Below are 11,833 nucleotides of genomic sequence, written 5' to 3'. Positions count from 1 at the left end.
TTGGTTTGGGTTTCGATGTTTGACAATACAAGGTTGATTGAAGAAGAGTCAAGTATGTCAAGGATTGACTGGATACTTGACTGGGAAGTCCTAACTGGGATGTTAGGCGAAATGAAAGTCCTGGTGAGTGAAGCCAGACAGCAGAGAAATCCTAGTGAGTGAAGCTAGGTGAAAGTTCTAGTGAGTGAAGCCAGGCAGAAGAGAAGTCCTGGTGAGTGAAGCTAGGCAGATTGGAAGTCCTGGTGAGTAAAGCCAGGCATGATGAAGAAAAGTCCAAGTAGGTCAAAGGGATTGACCGGATACTTGGCACAAAGAAAAGTCCAAGTAGGTTAAAGGAATTGACCGGATACTTGGCACAAAGAAAAGTCCAAGTGGGTCAAACGGATTGACCGGACACTTGGTGAGGGAGTCCTAGTAGGTCAAGGAAGTGACTAGATGCTAGGCATGACGTACCAACAGGTTAAGGTTGACCGAATGTTGGTTTGGGAGGCTTGGGACTTGGTTTTGGGTAAAAACCAAGAGCTGGATCAATCAGTGGATCGATCAGTGGATTGATCAGTGAATCGATCAGTGGATCGATCAAGGCAGTTTCCCAGCGCACAGAAAGCCTCTGGATCGATCAGTGGATCGATCTAGAGGTCCCAATCGATCAGTGGATCGATTGGGACGCTGCTGCTTCGCGCGATAAGCGCTGGATCGATCCAGGCATTTTTCCATAGCACAGAGGCGCTCTGGATCGATCCGTGGATCGATCCAAAGCCTCCCCGATCGATTGGGAGCATTCCAATCGATCGGGATTCGACCGTTAGCGTCGATTTAAGCCGCAGGCGTTCATTTCCTTCGGTATTGCTTCCACGACAGACCTCAGATCTTCACCAGCGACTCCACAGAGCTCTCCACGCCAGTTCTTGAAGTTCTTAGAGGTTCTTCCAAGTCAAGAGGCGGATCTATTGCAAGAGGAAGAAAACTAGGGTTAGAGTTTTCTTGTACTCATTGTAAGCTTTGTGCTTGTATTTTGTATCTTTTCCCCTTCTTCTTGTAGTGTGAACTTGTAGGGCTTCTCCGCCTTCGGTAGTTACCGAAAAGGAGGGTTTTATTAGTGAAGGGTGCGTGAGTAGGTGTGGATCCTTGGACTAGTCACCTCTTGTGAGGTGGATACCAAGTAAACCAACCTTGTCAGCGTTGTGTGGTTTGTTTCTTGTATTTCCGCTGCGCATCTTTGAAGAAACAAGCAACGACGAGCACCTAGCACGCGACGAGGTATTCCCCCCCCCCCCCCCCCCCCCTCTAGCTACTTTTCGGTCCCAACAAGGTCAACTTGCAATTATGTATAAAAGACTATCTATGACACTCCTATAATATTTTATATCTACTGGATTTCCATTTGGATCATTATCTATGTTTATGTTAGTTGCCATTGGAGTTTTTATTTTTTTGATATTTTCCATTCCAAATTGTTTAAGTAATTCTTTGATATATTTTGGTTAGTAAATATAATTTTCTTCATTAGTTTGTTTAATTTGTAATCCTAAGAAATATGTAGTTTACCTACTAGGCTCATTTCAAATTCTTGTTGAATTAAAGTTATGGATTCTTGCAAAAATTCTGAGTTTGTTGAACAAAAAATTATGTCATCTACATATACTTGTGCTATGAAGATGTCTTGTTTGAGTGATTTTACAAATAGAGTTGGATCAATTTGACTTTAGGTGAACCCTTTGAAGATTAGATAGGAGGTCAACCTTTCATACAAGACCCTAGGTGCTTGTTTAAGACCATACAAGGTTTTCTTTAGTTTAAAGACATGGTTAGGATGATCTAAACTTTCAAACCTAGGTGGTTAACCTACACATACCTCTTCCTTTATTAGCCCATTTAAAAAGGTGGATTTAACATCCATTTGATAAAGGTTAAATTCTTTATATGGTGCATAGCTCAATAACATTCTAATAGACTCAAGTCTGGCTACTGAAGTATATGTTTTATCATAACAAAGTCCCTCTACTCGACTAAACCCTTTAGCTACTAGTCTAGCCTTGTTTCTAATAATTTTCCCATTTTCACTTAATTTGTTTCTGAATACCCATTTTGTTTCTATTACCTTTTTATTATCAGGTAGTGGTACTAAATCCAAACTTCATTTCTTTTAAACAGTGCTAGCTCTTCTTGCATGATTATGATCCAATCTGGGTTAAGTAGGGATTCTTCTACTATTTTGAGTTGGATTTTAGAAATTAGAGATATTTGACTTAGGTTTCTAAATGAGGATCTAGTTTGAACCCTTAGTTTAAGATCACCTATTATTTAGTCAATTAGGTGATCTGAGCTTACTCTTATTGTTCTAGACTCTATTTGTGTTTGTTCATTTTTTTTGTGGTTGATTTTGTTCATCTTCGTATTCATTTATTGAGTTTTCATTTGCTCCCCCTAGATTAGTGTTAGGTTTAATAAAATCAATTGGTTGATACTGAGTTAAGTCAGATTCTTTGGTAGTTTCATTGAATTTTACATTGGTTGTTTCCTCAATTCTTAGAGTTGTTTTATTGTAAACTCTATATCCTCTACTGTTTAGAGAATAACCTATGAAGATTCCATTTTCTACTTTTGAGGTAAATTTTTTAAATATTCTCTTGTGTTTAATATGTAAACAGGACATCCAAACACCTTAAAATATTTTATGCTAGGTAATTTATCATAATAAATTTCAAATAGAGTTTTATTTTATTTTATTATTAATTATTGTTCTATTTTATATATAGCAAGCTGTATTAACAGCTTCTGCCCAGAAATATTTTGGTAGTTGATATTCATTAAGCATTGTCTTAGTGGCTTCTTAGAGAGTTCTATTTTTCCTTTTGACTGCTTCATTTTATTGAGGTGTGTTAGGACAAGATAACTCTTTATTTTTAGTCTTTTTCTTTTTCAATTTGTTTATACAAATTACTAAATATTTTGTAAGTTTCATTCTTATTTTTTAAAAATTTTACCCAAGTAAATCTTGAGTGATCATTAATTATTACTAGACAATATAAGTTTTTATTTATATATTTTATTCCATGTGAGTCAAATAAATCTAAGTGTAATAATTCAAGCGTTGAATTGGTTTGGATTTGATTAATTGGTTTGTGGGTTGATTTAATTTGTTTCCCTTGTTGACATGCTTACAAATTGTTGAGTCTAAGTCAGGTAGTTTTGGTAGTCATCTAACTAGTGATACTTAAGTGAGGAGCTTGTTAGGTTAATTGTGTAAATGTTTTTATCCCTAAATCCTTTTAATTTTATTGTGGGGCTTGTCATATGTTTAAGTAAACATTCAGTGGATGTAAATCTAACCTTATACTCTCAATCACACAATTGACTGATACTAAGTAAATTGAATTTGAAGTTTTCATTCAGTAGTAGTACTTTATGAATAATGAAATTAGATTCTAGTTCAATGTTATCTATTCCAATTAACTTTAGCTTCTCGTTGTTTACAAAGGCAACTGCTCGTAGTCTTTTGAAGGTCAATTTTGTGAACATGGTTTGATCCTTGGTCATGTGTCGAGAGTAGCCACTGTCTAATATCCATTTAGATTCCTACAAAGGGTAGGAGAAAAGACTTTGCACTTGGTTGATCTATTTTTCTTTTAAGTTTAAGTTTAGTTTAAAGAAAAAAACTTAAGTTCAATTAAAGTTTGATTTTTAAGTTAAGTTTAATTATGTTCTTAAGTTTATTTTTTTTTAATTTGAGTTTTAATTTAATTTAGTTTAATTTAATTTAATTTAGTTTAGTTTAATTTACTTTAATTGTAATTTAGTTTAGTTTAATTTAATTTAATTTAATTTAATTGAATTTAATTTAATTTAGTTTAATTTAATTTAATTTAATTTTAATTTAATCTTAATTTAATTTAATTTAGTTTAATTTAATTTTAATTTAAATAATTTTATGTTAATTTAATTTAATTTTAATTTAGTTTAGCTTAGTTTAATTTAATTTGAGTTAATTTGAATTTAAATCCTTAGTTATCTTACCTGATCTATATTTTCAATCAGGAAATCTTATAATTTTGTGAGATGAGTTAAGCTCAATTCAGGATTTGATTTAACTTTGCGTTAGATTTAAGTTTTGCTTTGGGTTCAACAAATAGACATTTTTTTAGATAAATTTCTAAGTTATGGCGAGTCACTTGGATATTATTAGAGTAACCATGCATTCGAAATTTTCCAAATAGTCCTATCCACTGAACTTAGTATAAAACTTTGGTCTAACCAGTTAAGATCAGTAAGGGATAATTTCAGTTAATTCCACTCAGCCAAATGCACCAGGTCGAAACTATATATTTCTAGACATGCATAAATAAAGCTTCCTTAACCTACTATCATCCAAAACTTCTTCAGTACCATTTTATCAAGTTAAACTTTTATCCCTTTTTAACTTAGTCCTAATTATCCAGCAGAGTAAATTGTTATTTTTGGAGGTGCCAAATAGTTTGGAGCCTCCTCCTTAATTATTGGATTTTTTTGTTTTGGTTTTAGGTTTGTGTCAATTTATTTTATAGTTATAATAGACTTAGTTATAGTTTGAGTTTCAATTAATTTCGTATTTATTTAGTTTATATTTATTTAATTTTATTCTTTTGGTTTAAATTTATTTTAAGAGGTTTAAGTTTAGAATCTAGAGTTGAGTTGTTTGAATTTAGTTTAGAAGATTTAAGGTAGTATATTTTATCTTTCGGTACATAATATTGACTGAGTCCTACTTGCGTGGTTAGATACACTTTTGGAACCCAAGCCTTGGTCATTTTCTTAGTTTAAGTTAGGGTTAGAAATGATTTGCATTTTATGTTACATTGGTATCCGAATCCGCTCTTTGGGAGCATCATATTTAGGCACTTGGTTCCCGAGGTAAACTTTTCCAACTGTCCTTTGAGCTTGGTACATGACTTTTCAGGATAGAGTTTTCTTTCTCAAGTTTTACAACTTGAGTTGAATCTTTGTCTTGAACTTGGCTAGTCACCGAGTTCATGTTCAGTTGTTCCTTAAGGATGTTATTTTTCTTTAGGAGTAGTTTAGTGTGTTCCTCGATTTTAATTAATCTTTTATTTAGGTAGGCTATTATTTTAAAAGAATTTATGTTAAAGAAGGAGTTTACCTTGGGCCAGTCTGATCCGGATGACGATTCATGGCTCGACTCATTTTCGGACTCATCGTCTTAATCTGTTTCACCTTCGATTGTCATCAGTGCGAGGTAGCTTGCTTGCTTTGGTTTGTTTGCTCCCGAACCGTCTTAGGAAGACTCGTCCCAAGTCGCCGTTAGTGCTTTTTTCTGCTTTTTCTTGATTTGGTCTTCATTCGGGCATTCATGTTTTAAGTGCCCCTTTTTGTTGCAGCACGTGATGTTTGCCTTTAGGTTGTTAGATGTCGACTTGAATATATTCTTTCTGTCGTGTTTGGTGAAGCTTTTTTTGCGTCTGGTAAACATCTTCCTTATCATGTTCACCAGTTGCTCTTCTTCGTCTGATTCTGATTCAAATTTAGTTTCTGCTTTGGGTCTAGTTCCCTTTGAAGTACCTGCAAGAAAAGCAATTTCTTTCTCAACCTTTGGATCATTAGTTTGTTTATGTAATTCAAGCTCACAAAATAATTCATCTAATTTTAACTTAGAGAGGTTTCTTGAAACTTTATAGACATCTACGATTGATGCCCATAAGGAGTTTTTAGGGAACGAGTTTAGAGCATACTTGATAACGCCGCGATTCTCGATTTGGTGTCCGATCATGTGCAGGCTATTGAGAATATCCTTGATCTTCGCGTGTAGTTGGCTCGTGGTTTCTCTGTCATGCATTTTTATATTAAATAAAGAATTAAGGAGTAGGCCATGTTTCATTACCTTCGAATCAGGAGTTCCTTCGTGTAGTTCAATGAGCTTGTCCCATAGCTTCTTTGTGTTCTCGTGCGGGCCGACTTGGTTGACTTTTTCCTTTGTGAGTCCGCACTGGATCGTGTTTAAGGCTTTTGAGTTGGTCTGGGCCTTCTTCTTGTCTTCTAGACTCCATCTTTCTAGATTGAGTGATACTTTTGTTGCTTCGTCTACAGGTGCTCGGTACCTTCGTCGGATAGAGAACCATTATTCGATGTCCGTCTTTAAGTAAACCTCCATTCTCTTCTTCCAGTATGGAAAGCCATTTCCGTTGAAGAGAGGGGGGCGAGCGGTGCTATATCCGTCAAGTTAGGCCATTGAGCACTGAGAATAGAAAACTAAAAAGGAGGTACCAAGACTTGGTCTTGGATTAACAGAGTTTGAGAAGAGAGAAAAAAATATCGAAGAACTCGAGTGGTGTTGCACCAACTTCGAGTTAAATTTGAACGAAAAAGTAATTATCTGAAGAGGTAAAGGTTTACCAATTCAAACAAAATGCGAAAAACTGAAATCTAAAAATAACACTAGTTCCCCTAACTTGATTGATGGTTGCATCAATTCAGAGCAGAACTTGTTCTGATATCACTTATTGGATTGAGTCATAGGTGAGGAGGGGGGGGGGGTGAATTACGCGGTTTTGAAAATTCTTTCTTTTCGGTTTTGAAGTCAAAGTGCGCGGCAGAAAACTAAGTTAGAAAGCGAAGTAGAAAAATGAGCAAAAGAACAAGAACACAAACAATTTTATTTGATTCGGAGCCTTCGACGATGGGCAATCTACTAAAATACCTCTTCTGGAACCGTCTAAAGAGGGGATCGAGTACAAAGAAAATCGAAAAAGAGTAATACGCTAAACTTCCCGTTTGCATAAATTAAGTACAATAAAAGAACTTTTGGTTACCAAATAATGTTTGAAGTCGGTCGACTTGAGCTCGGTGTTTGGTAGGCTTCTCGGTGACAATCAAGCGTAGCAGAGTCGTAGCAGGAGACCGGAGCAGTTGGAAAGCCATTTGGACGTGTAGAAGCTCATATCGAAGGTATCTTTGAAGCTTGCTCAACCCCTCCTTTTATAGCCCTTTGGTGGGATCTCCAGAGCTTATCATCAGATCCCAAAAATTCGGATCAGAAGAAGAGAATTTGGCCTTATCCTTTACTGTTCGAATCTGGTTGATCCGAGGCGATTCTATCAAGCTAGTTCAACACATTAATCTTCTGGAGGTCATATCTTTTGACTTCGAGCTCGGAAGCAAGCTCTGTCAGTTGTTATGCGTGAAGAATTTGAAGATCTACGTTTGTCTCTACAACATAGAGTTAGAATATATGCATGGACAATTTATATATATTTATGAGTTAGATCCTGTCTTATTAAAACCAGGATCTAGTCAGGATCTCAATTTAGGTTTCTGAAATGGACCTAAATTAGACCAATGTTTACTGTCCCTTAGAATAAGGATGCGTCCTCACTTAGTCACTCTCCTCCAGTGACTTACCTCTACTTACTGGGTGTAGAGTTACTTTCTGAAATTGCACATCTGGACTTCGGGAATCAAACATCCCTAACTACCAGAATCGCACGTCCGGTCTTCTCCAGTCGGGAATCACACATCCCAACCTGTCGAAATCGCACATCCATACTTCGCCCATCGAGAATCGGACATCCCGATTGCCAATCGAGAATCGAACATCCCGATTGGACTTTCTTCCAATCGGGAATCAAACATTCCGACAACCAATCGGGAATTGAACATTCCAGAATTTGTACACTTAGTAAATGCATTAGATCATGACAACACCTAACTTAACTCATTTGTCATTCATCAAAACCTAAGTTAGACCGTTAGTACAAATGACACCAACACGATGAAGATGTACAATTGATGAGGTGGTTTGTACGCTAACCGTAGGCTTGAATTGGGGGATTTTAAAGTTTCAAGCTAGCCTGCCACGTCACAGAAGATAAAGGGAGAAGGAAGTGTTAGTAGACAGGTCAGGGATGGATCACTGGCGCAATCACTCCGACACTCAAGTTAGTTTGAGATTAATCTAAGTAACTATGAAAATAGTGATGATGAATAGTGAAAACGTTAGAGAGTTTACCTTGCATGGAAAAGAGACCCCTTATATAACACCTTTGTCCTTGACCCATGTAAGGAGGCATCTCATTGTGACAATGTAACCCATAATGTAATATGTCTTACCCCTTGCCTAAACGGTACTTGGTAATCTCATAGTAGGGATGTATCTAGTATGCGTTTTAAAGATACATTTCAGGGATTTTCTGACAAACTTCTGCATTGCATTACATGAGACAATGGGCTGATGGACCAAACAGATTAACAAACCTTTAGTTGATATTTTTTAGTAGTGAAGACGTGTTGCTTAAGAGAAGACCTTGTGAGCCTATAAATGAGAAATTTAAACCTGGATGAGCCTCCAAGGGGTTTGAGGCCTTAATGACCCTCAGTGATGTTCCTTCGGTGGAGTCAGCCTTGTTGGAGTCTGATCGGACTTGGTGTACTACCATATTCGATTGGCTTCGGGAGGCTAAACGTTCGAGGTCTTCATAAGGAGATAGGACTTTTAGCATACTTAGAGCGATGTTTGACAACTCAACTACTTGATAGGTCTTAGTTACTTGAAGGCTTAGGGAATTTATTTCGCGCCACATCATATCAACTTTAGAAAGCTATGCCCCTTAATTGTCCGATCGGAACCATCCGATTGGTATTGTAGAAGGAACCATTTCATGTGCTTATTAAAAAACTTAAGACACTTAGCTATTCAAGTTGGGCTTCATAATTTCCGCTAATATCAGGTAGCCGCTCGATTTTGGGGGGCCACGCTCTATACTCCTAGGGATTTATCTCATTTCTCTGCTTAGTTTTCAAGAGCCATATTAGAATCAGGGTGTTTAAATTAACCTTTCTTAGACTCGTGACACTCTTACTTTAACCTTCATTTGATTCGATGGTTTAACTTATTGACCGTATTTGTATCTGAAAATTTGATATGGTGTTCCTATTGTTTAGCAATTAGAGGCTAGATCCTCTGGTCTAAAATTTTTTGGACTAGAGGAGGCCCTGCTCATGCATTGACTAGATGAACTGGATCCCACCTGTATCCAATTCATCTAGTCAATGCATGAGCAAAGGATCAGGACTGATCCAGTAATTCTGGAGCAGAGGATCCCTGCCCCGGCAATTATATACCATTGAAATCTATTAAAATTTTTAATTATGATGTAATTCTGGAGGCGGGAAAGAATATTTCCGAGAAAAAAATGATTATTTTGATGTTTTCAATTTTTTATCTATTCTTATTTTACCGTGAATATTGAAATTAACAAAAAAAAATGCTAATAATAAGTTTCTTGACGATGGTTTGAGTTAGGGTTTTTATATGTTCTGTCGTACCCTAACAAACTAACTTCTACTGCCGTTGACGACAATGCTCCACTCGACCATCCGCCGCCATGCACTTCTTCCCTTGCCCCAACTCCACCGCATTTTCTTCGCCACCTCCACTTCCTCCCCCCTGTCAGGCGGTGGCACCTCTTCTCGCGATCCTCACTTCATGGTCCAGTACCTCGTGAACTCGTGCGGATTCTCCATGGAGGAAGCGTCGAAAGCCTCCAAGCCCCTCGCGCATCTCCGATCGACCGAGAATCCCGACGCTGTTCTTGCTTTTTTCAGATCTCAGGGCATTGATGGCGCTAATCTCAGGAAGATGATATCATGTAAACCAGCACTCCTCTGCGGGAATGTGGAATCAAACTTCACCCCGAAGTTTCAATTTTTTCGCGACCTGGGGTTGTCAGAATCCGACCTCGTTCATGTCATCGTGAAGAACCCCTCCATCATGTCCTTCAACATCCAGCATACTCTTCTCCCCAGATTGAATGCATGGGAAAACCTCTTTGGATCAAGGGAGCTGCTCCTCAAGCATATTAGGAAGCGGTGTTGGTTTTTGAACAACAGGTGTGAAAATGTGGTACGTCCTAACCTGAACTTCTTACGGGATGAGTGTGATATTCCTCTCGAAAGGGCATCACTTGTCCTCAAAAAACATCCAATTTTCATTGTACAAAACCCAAACTCATTACGGGCTTTGGTAGATAGAGCGGAAGGAATGGGATTTACTAGGAGATCTCGAATTTTCCTCTGGATCCTTGACATTTTGTTTAGGACCAGCAGAGAAAAAGTGGTCTCTCACTCCAAGCTCATGAGCAGCTTTGGGTGGTCGAACTCGGAGTTCTGTAATGCAATCGAACGGCAACCAGGCTTCTTAAATATTTCCACAGATATCTTACGTATAAAGATGGAATTTTTGATCAAGGACATTGGGTTCACCCCATCTGGCATTGCTAAACGGCCAAGGTTTTTAGTATACAGTTTGAAGAAGAGGATGATTCCTCGGTTTCAGGTTATGAAGTTATTAAAATCAGAAGGATTGTGGACTTCAAAGGACAAGCAACTTAATTTTTTCACAATGCCAGGCCCAAAATTTCTGAAGAAGTATATTATTCCTTACAAAGATAAATCCCCTAAACTTCTTGAGATCTCGTGCGCTGTAGCTGAATGATGGTTGGATAATTGAAATTGCAAAAGATAACAATGATGTTGAACCAATCTTGTAGTTTTCGTATGTGTATGTTATTTTTTAAAATTGTTCAACTAGAATTAAAATGCCAAGTTTTTTTTTAAATTGCATTTTATATCCTGATTGAGTTGTAGAACAGTTTATCTTAGAAAATTGTGGATTGCACTCTGAAAATTATTCTAGCAACTGAAGGAGTATTAAATAGTCATATTTTTTATTGATAAAAAGTTGAATTTTGTTTTTCCTTGAGCTGGGTGTATGCTATGGTATGTGTTTGCCAAGATGACTGAGGCACCATCTTCTATAAATGTAGGGCATGAAAGTTTTCACAAGCTTTTCTCATTGAAAACAAGCTTTATGGGCGGTGTTTCTTGTTCTTAGAAGGTAGGATTCCTAGATTCAAAATTTTCAAATAGAACGTGTAGAAATGCTAAAATTGTAAAATTTGATTTCTAGCATTGTATATGTTATTCTTTTTGTCTTTTGATTATGTGGCCTGAAGTGATTCTAATCTATTTTGTTGTACTGCTGTGTTGTTGCTCAAATAAATTTCTTGTTCTTTTAGGGATAGAAACTTTTTCTACAAACTGCTTAGTAGTCAAATTGGTGTGGGGGCAATGGAGATCAGTCTCAGCAAGATGTGAATTTGCCAAATTATTTCCTAATTGTTTTGTAGATGTTAAAGATATGCGAGTGTGAACTTTTTTACTAGATATATCTTGACAATATCAACTAGTAGGAATAAATTATTAGTAAGTACCTCAGTGGATTTAGGGACTACTGATCCCTCAGCCTAAATATGTAGAACACAAAAATGTTGCTTTTAAATTTGGCTGCAATCAGTTGCCAGATCTGATTCATTATTTGGATCACTCTGTAGATTTTTTTTTTCTCCTGGTCAAATGGTTCTAAATGCGTTTGTTTCAACAATTATCCTTCTATTATATGTTATTCTTTCGCTTTTTGTTGTATTGAAGGCTGAATGGATGTCAATTGTGATTGCATTCTTTTTTTTTATATTTTCATTGAGATCAGAGTAGTTACTTACAGTGTTAACAGTAGCAATGCTCACATCTCATCATGGAGTCTATTAAACTAAAATGAGAAAGGGCATAGCCGAGTTGGTTATCACATGATAGATTTATAGAATTAAGGGTTGGATTCTGGCAAAAATTGAAGAATCACCCTCTTATATGATAGCTAACTTTGGTTTCCTGATTTACTCCCTTCGGATAATGTGAGATAGTCGTGAGGGACCGTCAAGATAACGGATTTTACCGGATCTATTAAACTAAAATGATCTCAGAGTTGATTGATCTTAGTTAAACTTCA

General features: G+C 36.7%; 1 protein-coding gene across 1 annotated transcript; it reads left to right on the top strand.

The window, feature by feature from the left end:
• The first annotated feature begins 9,297 nt into the window (after positions 1–9,297).
• Positions 9,298–11,208, top strand: LOC122028270. The gene is made up of 2 exons (XM_042587308.1): positions 9,298–9,892; positions 11,067–11,208. The coding sequence occupies exons 1-2, from the start codon at positions 9,350–9,352 to the stop codon at positions 11,070–11,072; spliced, it is 549 nt and encodes a 182-aa protein (XP_042443242.1). The 5' UTR covers positions 9,298–9,349; the 3' UTR covers positions 11,073–11,208.
• Positions 11,209–11,833: the final 625 nt, after the last annotated feature.

Source organism: Zingiber officinale, chromosome 10A (genome assembly GCF_018446385.1).
Source record: "Zingiber officinale cultivar Zhangliang chromosome 10A, Zo_v1.1, whole genome shotgun sequence".
Classification (NCBI taxonomy): domain Eukaryota; kingdom Viridiplantae; phylum Streptophyta; class Magnoliopsida; order Zingiberales; family Zingiberaceae; genus Zingiber; species Zingiber officinale.
This window is presented reverse-complemented; position numbering and strand designations above follow the sequence as displayed.

Coding starts and splice junctions, on each gene's coding strand:
- LOC122028270 (XM_042587308.1), top strand. CDS start 9,350: ATGCTCCACTCGACCATCCGCCGCCATGCACTTCTTCCCTTGCCCCAA.